This window comes from Zalophus californianus, chromosome 1 (genome assembly GCF_009762305.2).
Source record: "Zalophus californianus isolate mZalCal1 chromosome 1, mZalCal1.pri.v2, whole genome shotgun sequence".
NCBI classification, from domain to species: Eukaryota; Metazoa; Chordata; class Mammalia; order Carnivora; family Otariidae; genus Zalophus; species Zalophus californianus.
In genome coordinates, this window is record NC_045595.1 from 137,045,296 (window position 1) to 137,062,763 (window position 17,468).

Sequence of the window (17,468 nt, forward strand, 5' to 3'; positions counted from 1 at the left end):
CCCCATTTCTTTTGATTGGAGCATTAGTACATTTACATTCGAAATTATTATTGATAGGGATGCCTGGGTGTCTCAGTCAGTTAAGCGCCTGCCTTCAGCTCAGGTCATGATCCCAGGGTCCTGGGATCAAGTACTGCATTGGGCTCCTTGCTCAGCGGGGAGTCTGCTTCTCCCTCTGCCTGCCGCTCCCCCTGCTTGTGCTCTCTCTGTCTCTCTGACAAATAAAGTCTTTTAAAAAAATTATTATTGATAGGTATGTATTTATTGCCATTTTATTACTTGTTTTCTGGTTGTTTCTGAAGATTTTCTCTGATCCTTTCTTGTCTTTCTCTCATGTCTTGCTGATTTTCTTTAGTGGTATATTTGGATTTCGTTCGCTTTATTTGCACGTTTATTAGTGGTTTCAGATATACAGTTACCATTAGGTTTGTATATAACCTCTTCTTCAAGTAGCAGTCTATATTAAGTTGATGGTTGTTCAAGTTTCAACCCATTCATTTCTCCTCTCCTCCCCACATTTTAGGTATATGTTATTATATTTTATATCCTTTTTTTCCCAAGATTTTATTTATTTGAGAGAGATAGCATAAGCAGAGGGGAGGGTTAGAGGGAGAGGGAGAAGCAGACTCCCCACTGAGCAGGGAGCCTGACGTGGGGCTCGATTCCAGGACCCCAGGATCATGACCTGAGCCAAAGGTAGACACTTTACCTACTGAGCCACCCAGATACCCCTATATTTTATATCCCTTTTCTCGTGTGAGTTCCTTGACTGATTTTTTTTACAGAAATACTTGTTTTTACTGCTTTTGTGTTTCCTAACTTTATACTGTCATTTTTGGTCTCCTTTCCACTCAAAGAGTCACCTTTAGTATTTCTTGCAGGGCTGGTTTAATGGTCATGAACTCCTTTAGTGTTTAGTCTGAAAAACTCTATTTCTCCTTCTTTTCTGAATGATTAGCTATCTCTTCTTAACCATAGTGTTTAATGAGTTTGCTTCCGTACAGATCCACAGAAAGAGAAGTAGACTTGGAGTATGATACAAGAACTATTGATGTATCATTCACTTTTTCTTTGAACAAAGCTTTGTTTTAAAAAAAATTAAATAAGGCTAACTAGAACACTTTCTAGCCATGTCCCACAGTGCATTAGGAATGTCACTGATGCTTTATGCAGGTGATGTGAGGTTAGAGCCCTTTTCCTGATCTAACAAGAACGGTGAACACAGGAAGTCAGGCAGGAAATCTGAACTCACTGAACACGATTGGGACCGAACACTGTGTTCCGAACTATTAGTGTGGCCCAGGACATCAGCTGGAGGGCAGGTGCCAGGGGAGAAGGAAAAAGGTGACAGCCCACATATTCTGATCATGTAGAGCCCTGGACACAAACCAGAATCCATTCCTGACCTCCTAGGAGCCTTGACCCATGTGTTTATTATGGTTTCTTAGGAAAAGTTTAGGAGGGGCACCTGGATGGCTCAGTTGTTAAGCGTCTGCCTTTGGCTCAGGTCGTGATCCCAGGATCCTGGGATCAAGCCCCGCATGGGGCTCTCTGCTCAGCGGGGGCCCTGCTTCTCACTCTCTCCCTCCCCCCTGCTTGTGTTCCTGCTCTTGCTATCTCTCTCTGTCAAATAAATAAATAAAATCTTTAAAAAGAAAAAAAAAGAAAAGGTTAGGAAACAAATTTGTTTACATGACATGTAAATATGAGATTGCTTCAGGGTCCAAGGTTAGAAACATTGGCAAATCCCATCCAAAGTACTGACTCAGGGAAATCCACATTGAGAATTCAAAGAGACAATGGGACATCGTGTTTCAAAAGCTGGTTACCGGTTCAGATTGTGATTACAAAACTGTGCACATTAACTTTACAGAGCGAGCGCTGTGAGCAGCCTGATCCCTATACCTCTATATCCTGACTCATCCTGGAACTTGTTCCTCACAGAATGGGTCTGCTCCTACCCCTGGTGCTCTGCACACTGGCTGCATGCTGCAGGGCTAGATCTGTACCCATGCCACCGCCCCCCTTATTTGTCCTCCCCCGTGGCTGCAATGACTCAGATGTTCTGACAGTCACAGGCTTTGCCCTTCAGGACATCAACAGGGACCGAAAGGATGGCTATGTGCTGAGACTCAACCGAGTGAGCGATGTCCGCGAACACAGACAGGCAAGTGACAGTCCCTTATCTTGGGCGGGTGCTTACACAAGCTGAGGAGGCCACCCAGGGGATGGGACCCCAGAGACATGAGTTGGCAGATGCTTTCCAAATTGGAAACCCTGCTAAGAACGTTCCTCTCTTCCCTGCCAGGGTGTGCTATGTGCTCTTGTTATTGTGCTAATAGTTCTCCTACTCTGACACTTTGTCTAGTGTCCAACAGGTTATCCAAAATCTCCACAAACATCAGAGACTTTGGCTCTGCCATAAAACAGAGACTTTTTGGCCAGTCTTTAGGGGTTTCTGCTTCATGTGGGATGCAGTGCTTTTCTCAACCCCCTCTCACAGGTTGACCTGGGATCTCTGTTCTATCTCACGCTGGACGTGTTAGAGACTGACTGCCATGTACTCACCAGGAAGGAATGGAAGGACTGTGAGATGAAGCACCTTCATAGATCGGTAAGTGCTTGTGTCCAGGCACTCTGGAGAAGCTAGGTGTTCTCTGACCTGGGTGAGGATTGCTCAGTGTGTGCCATCTCTTCATTATAATCTCTCAGGCATGGTTCCCATGCGGTTATTCCAATACTGTAGAGTTTAGTTTTAAAAGTTTAATCAAAGGAGCTTCTGAGTGTCCCACTGGGAGTCATGACCCCAGAATTGAAAAGTTGCCCCCAAATTGTTTTCTACCCTCAAGACCCTCCTATAGGCTCTGAGCTAGTGTTTGAATTGTGAGAAAAAATATTTGAGATGTAGTGCTCTGGATGTGTGTCTAAGGAAGACTACAGAAGCAATGGAGAAGGGGCTTCTTTCTTGGTTTTATTTTGCTTTGTTTCAGTGAACACTGATATGGAATGTGAGGCTGGGGAGAGGTAAGGCTTACAGTATGGGGGCTCCCAGAGGTGCCATAGAAGGATTTCCTGGAATCATAGAACCTAAAAGGCCTCAGAATTCAACCTTTTAAAGGCGACTATTGAAGAAGCTTGAAAATAACATAGTCACCTGTCTTTTGATTCTCAATTATCCTGAGGTTATGTCCGTTAATCAGTATGAAACTTTATATTTTGAGTGCAGAACTGTGTTTAGAAATAAACTATTTGATCAAGATATCTTTTCTAGTCATTTAACCAAATTTGTCAAATTGCACCTATCTGGTTTTGAAGAGCAAAGAGTATGCTTTTATATTTGTTATAGTGACACTAGCTGCTATAATATATACCCTAAAAAGTGTATGCTGATTCCAACATGATAGAAGTTTATTTCTCACTCATGGAAAGTTCAAAATAGAAATTCCTGATCAAGAGGGGGCTTTCCTCCAGAAGTGACTTGGAGCCCCACATTCCTTCCACATTGTGGTTCTCGACAGCCACCTTCAACTCGTGGTTTCTATGACTGCCATGCTTTTCTGCATCAGGCCATGGAAAGAGAAAGAGCATAGTGGACAGGTCACATGGAGAAAACTTCATGGGCCACCTGGAAATGGTTACAATCACTTCTCACCTTCCTGTGGTTGCAACTCGATTATACACAGTCATACCTAATCTGGAAGGAGGCTGGGAAATGTAGACTCACTGTGTTTCAGAAGAAGGTTGACTATTTGTTGATTTGCTGGCAGTTTCTCATACCCCAAACCACCAAAACTGATCTTAGTCTTTCATTATTTCAAAAGAAAGTGTCCATGGGCACCTGAGTGACATAGTCAGTTAAGTGTCCGGCTCTTGGTTTCGGCTCAGGTTGGTGATCTCAGGGTCGTGAGATCGAACCCCATGTCAGACTCTGCACTCAGCGTGGAGTCTGCTGGAGATTCTCTCTCTCCCTCTCCCTCTGCCCCTCCTCTCTCTCTCTCAAATAAATAAATCTTAAAAAATAAAATGTTCAATCTAATTTTGGGGACATTTTTAAAAGTCAGAGTTTTTGTTCCACCATTTCATAAAATGTGTGTGTTTGTTCCAGGTTTATGGTCAATGCAAAGCAATATTTTATGTAAACATGCCAGCAAGGGTTCTCTACTTACCCGCTTATAACTGTACTCTTCGCCCAGGTAAGAGAGCACTCTGATTTTGTTCATTTTAATAAAATATGGAAAAAGAACATTAAAAAGGGGCTATGCCTAGAGTATACAGGGTTCTCCCATTCTTACTTCCTATTCATGCCAAGGCCATGTTCTTCTATCCAGTATTTGCCTCTCCTATGAAGTTCAACTTGTACCACTCTTCTTCCCACAAGCAATCTTCTTAAATAACCTGCTTAAATCCTTTATTATAGAGGGCTGCATTAAATCCTAAATGTTTAGTCTGTTGGAAATGGCTTCATCTCTACTCTGGTCCCAGGCTCCCTTTCTAGTTCTCTCTGACATTATTTCCCTGACTATACCAACTCTGCACTTTCTGCAACTGGATGGATGCTTCGCTATTTTCCGAGCACACATTGTACTTTCCGATGTCCACGTCTACTATTTGCCTCCTCCTCTGCTAAGGATGTCCTCACCCAACACCCTCTGCCCTTAGAACTTACATTCTTTGAGGACCCTGCCAATGTTGCTTCTTCCATCATGTTCTCTATTCCAGAAAGGAAAGGTGCTCACCTGTTCTCATTCCTATACAGATTTAGCCTAACCATAGAACAGAGACAACGCGCTGCCTTGATTTGGGTCTCCTATCTTTTTTCGAGCAGAACATGTATTCCTTCTTCCTGCCTGCCAAAGCCCTCCCTCTATTCCTATTAAGTGTAAGGAGTCCCATAGTACTGTTGGATAAATGAACTAAGAATGAGGCTGAAACTAATGGCATTTCAAATAGGCACGTGAATTCGTTCTGGATCCTTCTTTGGAAAGCAAACATCCAAGGCATGGGAAAATAGGATGTGGCTGCTTGTCAAACTATACGTGAATGTGACTCCCCTGGTGGATCTTGTTCAAGTGCAGATTTCTGATTCTAGAAAGTCTGCATTTCTAATAAGATCCAGGAGAAAACAATGTTGCTGGATCCTTTGGGAGCTAAAGCAACAAAGCAAATGTTTTATTAGCCACTGTTTAAGCTTCCTGGTTGTGAAGATGAGTCTTCAAAAATGAATCAGAGAACAACCAACAAGACAGATTGGGATTTAAATGGAAGTCATAGGTGACAGAGGTATGGGAGGTCAGGAAGTGACCCGTGGGGACGATGGTGCCGGAGTAATAAGCTATGGAAATTGCCTCACATTATGCCCAAATACATGCAAATAAACATACAATTGATCAAAACAATGTATTTGCTCTACAGAAATAACTTCCAGAAAAGTTCCCTGGCCTGACTTTCATATGACTTTTGCCACCCCCAGCTCCTCCCAATCAGAAATGCTCACTACGCGTTTAGCATGATTATTCTATCCAGTCATACAGTGATTTGACCAATATTTGTTTTCTGGCCTGCTTGTATTTTCTAACCGGGAAGGGTGTGCTTACCTGCTGTATGTCATTCAATAAGCATTTGCTAAGCGCTTACAATGCATTAGACGTTATGTTATGTGTTGGAGACTAAAAGGCGAATAAGACATGACACTAATGAAATCCCAACATTTTAAGACGCTCAGTCTGCCTGACAGAGGCAATGATGGTGGCAGATACTGAGCTAACTGGGGAAAAGTTTTTATATCAATATAACACACATATATTTTTGGACACAATTTCTGGGGTAAATACCTTTGTGTGAGGTGAAAAAATCTTGCTTTAATTTTTTTTGAATTATGAAAGTAATACACACTCATTGCAGAATACTCTGCTAACAGCTTTCTTTCTAGATAATGTCTTTTCCATTCATTCCATCCTTGCCAAAATGATTTTTTTTGATCTCTGCTTCTGTTGTGGACGTATGATTTCTGGGATTAAAAATCATTAAGGAGTTTCCTTTTTAAACTTCTCTCTTTGGCGTCAACAGTTTCTCAAAGAAAGATTCACAGAATGTGCCCTGACTGCCCCAGGACCACTGACCTGTCAGATCCCAAGGTTCTGGAAGCTGCCCTTGAGTCTCTTGCAAAATACAACAGTAAGAGCACCTCAAAGCAGTATTCTCTCGTCCAAGTAATCCAGGCTTCTAGCCAGGTGAGGTTGAAGTGTCATTACACCAACAATGTGTCTCATAACTGTTACTGTCAGTTCCTAAGCTGAGAGGTGAATATGAAGGCATTCCTTTTAATTTGAACAGAAAAGCCTTTTCTTTATTCCCTACTTGGGTAGACCTGATATACATTCAGCCATGTTTCAGTGTCTGAGTTATGCCATGGGATTTCCACCAGAGTTGCGGGACTCCATTTTACTTCATTGGCCTTAAGGTGAGAAGGGAAATAGACTCATAGTCTCCTTGGTTATTCACTATTTGCTGCTACATTCTCATATTTAATTGACCGTGGACCATTTAGTAAGTCAATTTCTGCTTCTTCTTAAGGCCTGGAATGGATTGTGAGTTTTACAGGTTAGAGAAAATGAAGGCTCATTTGTATTTGGATGATGTTGAATCTGTTATATAGAGGAAAGTTAATCTAAAAACTAATCTGTGGGAAGAAAAATCAGCTCACCCAAGGGAAGGTTTTTAGAGCCCTTTCAAATCCTTAAGAAGGGAAGAAAGTATGGTGATTATGTTTTTTAAATGACAAAATCACAGTGCATGCTTTGATCTTGGTGGGGAGTATAGGGACAGTAGGAGACCTGTGTTGACATTGACTTTGACTGAGGACATTTGGTTCTCCTAAATAAAATGCTGCCAAACCTGAATGATTTCTCCATATAGTAAGATTTGATTTTTTATTTCTCAACTCTCATCTCATACCAGTGGGTGGTTGGCCCTTCCTACTTTGTGGAATACTTAATCAAAGAGTCACCATGTACCAAATCCCAAGCCAGCAGCTGTGCACTTCAGCCCCATGACTCTGAGGTAAGTATTCCTGAATGTCTTCGTAATTTAAGATTTGTATTCACAAGTCATCTATCAATACTTATTGAGCAACAAATTATTACATGAGGTGTTGTAATGCATGAGATGCTTTTCTTCCCCTTAAGTAACAACTGACTAAATAGATATTGTGCAGGCTCAGATGCAATTATAAAGGATTTTATTTTATCATAACTGCAATTTTCATCAGCAATATGATGGCTTTGCAAAAAAAATTAATCATAGGACACTGTAAAACATAGACGAATCTTCTCAGTGGTTTGTGATGGTCCTGCTTCTATCTGAACAAATCCAGTTACATTTGGAATACAGCATGGTATTCCATTCCTTGGACCACTCTGTAAGAAGGACAAAGAAGTCAAAGAGGCCTTCTTTCAAAGAATGCATTCAAGATGGGCAGGGCACCTTGAAACCATTTGAAACACACCTGGTGGAAAATGTCAATTGACACAATGTCTTGTAGCCCAATTGGGCAAAATGAGTCAAAACACTTTTTTCTCCTTATTTACTTACTTATACTAACAGCTTCATTAAGTATAACTCACACATCATAAAATTCACCCTTTAAGGTATACAATCCAGGGGTTTTTTTCTTTTTCTTTTTTTTTTAGTAGATTCACAGAGTTGTGCCACCATCACCACTATGTAATTTTAGAATATTTTCATCAGCCCAAAAAGAAACCCCTCACCCAAGCCCCTGGAGACTGCTAATCTATTTATTGTCTATGACTTTGTCTTCTTCTGGACTTCCCATATAATGGGATCATGCTGTGTATGGCCTTTTGTGTCTGCTTTTTTCACTTAACATAATGTTTTCAAGGTCTATTTGTGTTGTAGCATGGATCAGTGCTTCATTCCTTTTTATGGCCAAATAATATTTCATTGCATGGATGCACCATGTACTGTTTATTCATCCATTAGTCAATGGATATTTGGGTTGCTTCCCCCTTTGCGCTCTTATAAATGATGGTGCTGAGAGCGTTTGTATACAAGTTTTTATGTATACTGTGTTTTCATTTCTTCTGGATATATAGTTTGAAGTGGGATTGCTGGGTCGCACTTTATGTTTAACCTTTTGACTGACTGCCAAGCTGTTTTCCAAAGTGACTGCACCAGTTTTATAATCCCATCTGCAACATATGAGGGTTTCAATTTCTCCACAATATGTTACTTGCAAATTATTGTTAGCTGTCTTTTATTATAGCTCTCTTATTGAGTATGAAGTGGTATCTCATTTTGGTTGTCACTTGCATTTTCCTCATGGCTAATGATGTTAAGCATCTTTTAATGTACTTGTTGGTTATTATCGTGTATATATTCTTTGGAGAAATGTCTCTTCAGATCCTTTGACTATTTTAAAATTGGACTATTTATTTTCTTATTGTTGAATTGTAGGAGTTCTTTACATATTCTAGAGAAAATCCCTTAATCACATATGTGATTGCAAATATTTTCTCTCATTCTCTGGATTGTCTATTCATTTTCTTTTCTTTCTTTTTTTTTTAAAGATTTTTATTTATTTGCCAGAGAAAGACACAGCGAGAGAGGAAACACAAGCAGGGGGAGTGGGAGAGGGAGAAACAGGCTTCCTGCCGAGCAGGGAGCCCGATGTGGGGCTCGATCCCAGGACCCTGGGATCATGACCTGAGCCGAAGGCAGACGCTTAATGACTGAGCCACTCGGACGCCCCATCTATTCATTTTCTTAATGATGTTCTTTGAAGTATAAAAGTTGTACATTCAAATGTACACTGTATATTCTACTGTATATATTTTTAAAAATTGAAATGCATGTTTTTCTAGTTTTCTTAATAATTACACACTTTAAAAATAATTAAATACTTAATTACATACTGTAATTAAAGATCTAATACCACCCTGCAACAAATAAATTAACATTTTTAGTAAAAAAAAAGTTTTTAATTTCCATGAAGTCCCTCTTATTTATTTTTGTTATCATTGTGCATTTGGAGTCATCTCTAAGAAATCATTGCCTAATCCAAGATCACTAAGATTTACTCCTATGTATTCTTCGAAGAGTTTTGTAGTTTTAGCTCTTATGTTTAGGTTTGTGACCCATACTGAGTCAATTTTTGTATATTGTGTGAGGTAGGAGGTTCAGCTTCATTCTTTGCATGTGGATATCCATTTGTCCTAGAATTTTTTGTTGAAAAAACAATCATTTTCCCCCATTTGAGTGTCTTGGCATACTTCTTGAAGATCACTTGACCATAAATGTCAAGGTTTATTTCTGTACTCTCCATTTTATTCCATGAATCTATATAGCTATCCTTATACCACTGCTTCACTATCTTGAATACTATAGCTTTGTAGTAAATTTTGAAATTGGGATGTGTGAGTCCTATTTTGATCTTTTTATTCAAAATTATTTGGGTATTCTGGATCCCTTGCATTTTCATAATAATCTTAGGATCATCTTGTCATTTTCTATTTCTATTTTAAAAAGGTAGTTAAAAATGTGATAAGAATTGCACTGAATCTATAGACCAATGTGGGACATATTGTCATGTTAACAATATTAAGTCTTTCAGTCCATGAATATGGACTGTCTTTCCTTTTGTTTAGGACTCACTCAATTTCCTTCAACAATGTTTTGTAGTTTTCAATGTTCAATACTCAGTTATTTGTATATCTAAATATCTTATTATCTTTGATGCTAAAATAACGTATTTGTTTCCTTAATTTTATTTTTGAATAGTTTCCTGCAAATGTATAGAAATACAATTGATTTTTGCATATTGATCTTGTATCCTGTAACCTTGCTGGACTCATTTACTCTTTCTAATAGTTTTCTAGTAGATTCCTTAGGATTTTCTACATACAAGATCACATCATCTGCAATTAGAGATAGCTTTACTTCTTCCTTTCCAATCTGCATGCCTTTTAATTCTTTTTCTTGCCGAATTTCCCTGGCTAGAACTTCCAGTACAATATTGAACAGAGGTGGGAAGAGTAGACATCCTTATCTTATTCCTGGGGAAAACATTGAGTATTTCATCATTGAATATGATGTTAACTGTAGGTTTTTCATGGATGCCTTCTATTAAATTGAAAAAGTTCTATTCCTAATTTCTGAATGATTTTTAATCAAGAAACAGTGTTAGAGTTTATCAAATGCTTTTTCTGAGTTAATGAGATAACCATGGCCTTTTTTCTCCTTTAATCTATTATTATTGTATATAACAATGATTGACTCTTGTATGTTAAAATAATCTTGGAGGCACCTGGGTGGCTCAGTCAGTTAAGCATCTGCCTTTGGCTCAGGTCATGATCCTAGGGTCCTGGGATCAAGCCCCATGTCAGGCTCTATGCTCAGCAGGAAACTGCTTCTCCCTTTGCCTGCCACTCCCCCGCTGCTTGTACTCTCTCTCTCTGTGTCAAATGAATAAATAGAATCTTTTTTAAAAATAAATAAAAATAAAATAATCTTACACTTTGGAGATGAATCTCAATTGGTCACGGTATGTAATCCTTTTTCTTAGTTGCTGATTTCAATTTGCCAGTATTTTTTTATAAGATTTTTCATTTATATTCATGAGATATTAATCTATAGTTTTCTTGTATTGTCTCTGCTTGATTTTCATATGAATTTAATACTGGCCTCACAGAATGAGTTGGGAAAATTTCCCTCCTCTTCTATTTTATTTTGGAGAGTTTGCTAAGGATTGGTGTTCATTTTCCTTTAAATGTTTGGTAGAATTCACCAGTGGGCCTGAGCTTGTCTTTGTGAGAAGTTTGGGGTTTTTAAAAACTATTATTAACAATTCAATCTTTTTACTTGTTTAGTTCTATTCAGATTTTCTGTTTCTTTTAAGTTTTGGTAGTTTGTGTCTTCCTAGGAATCTGTCCATTTTATCCAAGTTACCTAATCTCTCAGCATACAGGAAGATGTTCATAGTATTCCCTTCTTATTTCTGAGAGATTGGAAGTGATGTCCCCTCTTTAATTCCAATTTTAGTAATATGAGTCATTTTGTTCTTGGTCAGTCTAGAGTTTTGTCATTTTTGTTGATCTTTTCAAATAATCAACTTGCAGTTTTATTTTCCATTTTTATAATCATCTAGTTCATTTATTTCCTCTCTGCTCTTTATTATGGCCTTCTTTTTGCTTGCTTTGGGATGAGTTTTTTTTTTTTTTCCTGTTAAGGTAGAAGGTTATGTAAATGATATGCTATTTTTTTTTCTTTTTTAACAATAGCATTTACATCTACAAATTTCCTTCTAAGCAGTGCTTTAGCTAATCTCATAAGTTGTGCATGTTTTGTTTTGGTTTCATTCATCTCAAAGTATTTTCTAATTTTCTCTGTGACTACTTCTTTGACCAATTGGCTATATAGGAGTATGTCATCTAATATTTGCAAAATTCCCCAGTTTTTTAAATCCATTTCCAAATTCATTCCACTGTGGTTGGAGAATATGGTCCATATGATCTCAAGTCTTTTAAATTTATTGAAGTTTGTTTTAAAATTTAACATAAGGTATATCCTGGAAAATGTTCCATGTACACTTGAGAAGCGTGTATATTCTACTGTCATTAGGTGGAGCATTCTGTAATTATTGGTTTATAGGGTCTTCTGTTTCCTTGTTGATGTTATGCATAGTTGTTCTATACACTATTGAAAGTGAGGTTTCCAACTATTATTGTTGACTTGTCTTTATCTCCTTCGAATTCTGTCAGTTTTGCTTATGTTCTTTGGGGCTCTGTTGTTAGGTACATATATATTTACAGTTTTGTCTTCCTAATAATTGGCCTTTTTATCATTATGAAGTGTTTTTCCTTGTCTCTGTCAACAATTTTTGTCTTAGAGTCAACTTTGTCTGATATTTGTATAGCCAACCCAGATTTCTTTTGGTTACTGTTTGCATTATATATTTTTTTCCATCTTTTTACTTTCAAACTATGTGCGTCTTTGAATCTAAAGTGTGTGTCTCAAAAGCCTTGTATAATTATTCAAGTGAATTTTCTCAAGGAATAATTGGGAAAGCATTTTCACCCTATTCTGTAGGATCTCTTCTTCTTGCTTATCAATAACATCTTGGGCAGATCCCATAGCTTTCTGGTCATTTTCAATAATAAGAACAATTTCACTTAGGTAATTAAGATTCACTAGCAGGTCTGAAAAAAATCTGTTCAATCAATTCTGAATCAAAACTTCTATCTTATATCCAATGCAAAGCTTTTCTCTCTCTCTCCATAGCTTCAACATAACTCAGAGTTTAGGACCTGCTGTGAGAAAGGGGGTCAAGGTCTATTCTTTCTTTCTCTCCCTTCTGTAATCTTTTGCTTAATTCTTGCTCTTCCAAGTTCCAAGCAGAATGAAAGAGGAGAAGAAAGAAGAGTACAAAGTCTTTTTTATATAACTGCAGTTGTAGTTTTCTCTTGGTCTACCCTGACCCTCCATAAGACAGGTTCCAGTGCTGGTTCTCTCAAGTGGTACAGGTGTGGGTTCATCCAGGGGTCCTTTCCTGGAAGGATAATGTATTCTCTAGCTGAGTCCTTGGAACTACCCCTTCTCAAATTCAGCCCCCAGATTTTCACTATCACATGCCCCTTCTCTGGAAGATTGTCCATTGGGTAGGTACTTTCAAAAAAGCCTCACCTATGGCATTTGCTTGTCCCAAGGAATTCACACATTTTTTACTATTCCAAACAGTGGAAACAGTGTTCCCTTTCCTGCCCTTTCTCCTTACCCTACCACAGTAGGCTCTTTTAGCCAAGATACTGCCTTCAGAATGCTCTGAGAGAGAAGCAGATACCAATCTTCATAGCCCATACATCCCCAAACTCTAGGGTTCACATGTTAAGCTTGCTCACAAGCTCCCTCTTTGTGGTTCACCCTAGATTCAGCATGAATTAGAGTAGCTCAGCAAATCCTACTCAGAGTGGGAGTAGCCAGGCTCTACTTGGTACAGGTAACTGCAGTCTCTCTAGAAGGTTCTTTTAGAGAGTGTCCCCTATATGATTTGGTGAAGAATTGGAGAAGGGAAAGGCTGAAGCCCTATTCTCCAAGGACTTTCTACATTAATGGATTTTCCCATCTTAAGGAATTTCAAATCTTCTCTTTATATAGTCCGGACATAGGTGATAGAGTAATATTCAGGCAATCTGTTTAGCCACATTTTAGTAAATTCCATGTGAATATTCTTAAGAGTTCTTCTTTAGAAATTGAGGCAGCATTTTATTACAATATTCTATTTGCACTTGAATATATGTACACTCTATGACTCTAAAATTCCTCTTTTAGGAATTTACCCTAAGAAAGTAACTAAGAACTTGTTAATAATGCAGAGGAATATTAGTTAGTGATTATAAAGAAGATCACAGAAGACTATTTAATGCCATTAAAGGATTTTCACAATAGATTATTAAGTAACAAGAGAGGGTTATAAAATAATATATGTAATATAATCCTATTTATCTAGAAGAAAGATATATATGCATAGGAAAAAGGTTAGAGGAAAAGAAATCAAATCATTGTGGGACACACACACACCTTTCATGCAAGTACAGGTCTTTTTATTTTATTTTTGTTTATCCATGTTCTAAATACTTATTATATTTGTATTAAGAAAACAAAATTATTTTATTTCTAAATAAAGATAAGTTGAAGGAGCTGAAAGGAATTTTGTCTGAGAAAGGAAAACTCAGGTGGAACATACACAAAAAGCCACTACTATGTGAGAGATGAGAACAGGTTTTCAAAATGACCCAAGGGTAGAAGTAAGACCAAGAGGTAGATGTTCTATAGACACAGATTTCTGCTCAATACAAAGAATTTTCTAATGGTTTGTTCCTCAAGAAATCCTGAGTTTAGGGGCCCCTGGGTGGCTCAGTTGGTTAAGTGTCCAACTCTTGATCTCAGCTCAGGTTTTGATCTCATGGTCATGAGTTCAACCCTGGCATTGGGCTCTGCACTGGACATGGAGCCTACTTAAAAAAATGAAAATAAGTTTAAAAAGTAAATCCTGAGTTTCACATCTTTAGAGGAAATTTAGCCTAGTTTGGGTGATTATTTGGTAAAAATGATCTAGAGAGAGTTGGCTCAGAGCCTACCCATAACATGGTAAGAACATAAAAATGTTGATTGGCTGTGTGTGCACACAAGCAGAAAGCAAGTTGATTTCCATTTATAATCACTGATAATCATAATACTCACAGGATGTTGTATTTTCTCTGTCTTTAGCCTGTTGGTCTTTGCAAAGGTTCTGTGACTCAAGGAGAAATAGAAAAGTTTGTCTCCGTGACTTGTGACTTCTTTGAACGACAGGTATTTTTCAATCTAATTGTTTGTCTTCTCATGAAGAAGAGAGCAGATAATCTAAATCCTAACTGCCCTCTCCTTTTAATTTCCTAAAATCTGTGATCACCACTTTATTCAGGTTGCCCCAAGGTCACACCCACGGGGGTGGCTGGTTAAAGACTAGTCATCCTTTTTTCCCCCCAGTTACAATGTGGTCCTACAGAATAAGTAGGACTCCTTCAGAAACAGATATCGTAGCTCGGATGGCTCAGGCCTCTGAAACATTAAATCCAGTGTTCCAAAGACCCTTACCCTTTCCAAAAGTATTTATTGAGTGTTAACTATGAGGCAGCCAGCTCTAGTTGAGAGTGTGATTGAGACAGGTCACCTTGTCCCAGTCCAGCTCTGCCACCCGTGAGGTGTGACTCTGGGCAAGTTCTTACCTCTCTGAGTCTTGGTTGCCTTGTCTGTAGAATGGGGTTGCAACACCGACCTTGTTCAGATCCCTGTGGGAAACAATGAGAGGAACTGGATGAAGGGCGCTGTGTGGGGCCTGGCAATGAATAAGCCCTGAATAAAGGTAGCTATGACTGCACTACTGGGAGTAGGGTGACAGCGCCCTGGGAACTTGGAAAAAGCCATTTAACCTTTCCAAACCATTGTTCAGCTCTGAATTTGTGAGACTTGCAGTCAAGCTTCTGTTGTCTGCTTTTGCTTTTTAACCCTTTAACTAGAGGTCCATCCCTCTAGCTGGTCTCCCTTTGAGACATTCCCTCAAAAAGTCCCAGAACAGCTTAGCTTGGTACTAGTCATGGCAGGAGTCTTTCCCGGGAATGTTTCCCTATTTGAAAATGTTCTTATTTCAGGTTCCTGCCCCCGGAGGGGAAGACCCTGCTGTTAACCAGGGACCTGCGCACCTCCCTGGGCTGGAAGAGTCCCAGCAGAAAATCGTAACCCCTACTTCCAACTTGCCCCCCAAGGCTGTGCCTAAAGGATCTGTCCAATACCTACCCGAGTTGGATGATGAGAAGAAGCCCGAGGATGCTGAGGAAAACAGCCCTGTTGAGGCCTTTCCTGTGAAGCTGGATCTCACCACAAATCCTCAGGGAGAAAGCCTGGATGTGTCCTTCCTTTTCCTGGGGCCTGTGGAGAAGAAGCTGGTTGTCCTGCCTTTTCCCAAGGAAGGACAATGCTCTGCTGAGTGCCCAGGACCAGCCCAGCAGGACAACCCTCTTATTCTCCCACCATGAGAACCACATAGAGGATTCCATGGGGGTGTAGTGCTCTGCAGGAGAAGAGAGGTACTGGGGAAGGGGGGCAGAGAGACAGCTCAAATGTAGAAGAGTGACAAATAAAGTATATCTTTTGATTCTTCTTGGTCTCATCATGTTATCTGGAAGTATAAATACTAAGACTACACTGTCTACTTGTACATGGGGCTGTGTCTCTTCTGAACCATCCAAGGCCTCATACCATGGACAGATGCTCTCTGCCTCCCCTGTCTTCAGTCTCTCCTGCTGTATTCTTACTGACTTTTAGCTAAGTCTCTGATATAGGGCCTGCCATACTTAGGAATGCTCTCTTCTTTCTGGGCAAGAGCACACTGTGATTCTTCTGATCAAAATGAGATGAAAATTGAAGGATATCAAGAGACTGAGATCCATCAGAATGTCATTCTCCTTTTATTCCATAATTTTTTCAACACAATGTATTGGTCAGATATTGTTTGCACAGCCTTCAATCTGAGGGTGGAATTTTGTGTTGTTTTCTGACCTGTCTGAATAGTCTCTGAGTCCCGGAACTTGATAAACTCACCTATCAATAAGGAGTAGTTGGAAGAGACAGTTGCCTGTGGCCTGTGGTTGAGCCTGGGGAGAACCAAACATTGCTCCAAGTTGGGGAGCTTTCTGACTCCTATAATAGTTTTACTCAGAGTAGAAATTAAGAGCCTGATAACATTCATTCCCAATTTTTTTCACTTAAAAAATAATAGATATGTATATAATATATATTATAATGTATATGTATATAAGGTTTATAAGATATGTATATAATGTGCATGTATACACATGTATATTATGTTTGGGTACATATATTTACACAAATATATGTAATACCTGCATATACATATACACACATCTTTTGAAATTTGACAGGTATTATGGGTTGAATTGTTTCCCCACAATTCATATACTGAAGTTGTAACCCCCAGTATCTCAGAATGTGGTTGTATTTGGATATAAGTCTTTAAAAAGGTGATTTAGTTAAAATGAAATCATTAGTGTGGGCCCTAATACAACATGGGCCCAGATGAGCCCATGGACATGGATGAGCACAGAAGTAAGACCATGTGGGGCACAGAGAGAAGGTGGCCAAGGAGAGAGTCCTCAGAAGAAAGTAACCTGCTGACACCTTGATCTTGGACTTCCAGCCTCCAGGACTGTGAGGAAATTAACTTCTGTCATTTCAGCCACTCAGTTTATGGTACTTATGGCAGTCCTGGCAAGCTAGTAAAACAGGGAATTTGCAGGTGTAACTATTGTGCTCCAACCCAGCAGCTGTTTCTTAGAAGAGGTACATAGGCCTTGACAGCGTTTGTTTAAGAGCATCAGACAATATTCACGCACTGTTACTCTTAGCTGCTTCCTATAGGAAGGAAAACAATTAAGTAGGGGCATTATGCCGAGCCTTAGACCCTGTCTCACTCAGAGTCCAACAAGAAACACAATGCATTACTAGCACTGTATGACCTTGAAGGTTCAATGAAGGAAGGGGAAGGGAATGCACGGCTTGTGTGAGCACACCTAAATATCAGCAAAACCAGAGGAAAAGCTTATCTTCATCCCCGGGAGCCTTCCCATCCCCTGCCTTTCCCTCCACCAGCATTTAGTTCCCTCCACCAGCATTTAGTTCCCTCCACCAGCATTTAGTTCCCCCCACAGGCACTCTGTAGTGGGTGTGGCCAGTACAGCAAGAATAGAAGACTTCATTAAGGAGCTCAGCTCATCAAAACATGGAAGTTTCTATGTTCATCTATAGTTTTCTCCCTGCCCCACCCCAGGTTCGAGCCCCATAGTAACACCTTGGCCAGATTCCACACTATTCTTGTCATTCTAAATTTCAATGAAGAG

General features: G+C 39.3%; 1 protein-coding gene across 1 annotated transcript; it reads left to right on the top strand.

The window, feature by feature from the left end:
• Positions 1 to 1,844: 1,844 nt before the first annotated feature.
• Positions 1,845 to 15,711, top strand: FETUB (fetuin B). Its single transcript, XM_027587245.2, has 7 exons — positions 1,845 to 2,167; positions 2,504 to 2,614; positions 4,106 to 4,193; positions 6,067 to 6,230; positions 6,958 to 7,059; positions 14,281 to 14,364; positions 15,204 to 15,711. The coding sequence occupies exons 1-7, from the start codon at positions 1,946 to 1,948 to the stop codon at positions 15,585 to 15,587; spliced, it is 1,155 nt and encodes a 384-aa protein (XP_027443046.1). The 5' UTR covers positions 1,845 to 1,945; the 3' UTR covers positions 15,588 to 15,711.
• The last annotated feature ends 1,757 nt before the right edge of the window (positions 15,712 to 17,468 follow it).

What these genes read in the sequence shown, in the direction of transcription:
- FETUB (XM_027587245.2), top strand. Translation starts at nt 1,946, where the DNA reads ATGGGTCTGCTCCTACCCCTGGTGCTCTGCACACTGGCTGCATGCTGC. An exon ending in TAATCCAGGCTTCTAGCCAG is followed by an intron (nt 6,231 to 6,957) that starts GTGAGGTTGAAG and finishes ATCTCATACCAG; the next exon opens with TGGGTGGTTGGCCCTTCCTA. An exon ending in GTGACTTCTTTGAACGACAG is followed by an intron (nt 14,365 to 15,203) that starts GTATTTTTCAAT and finishes TTCTTATTTCAG; the next exon opens with GTTCCTGCCCCCGGAGGGGA.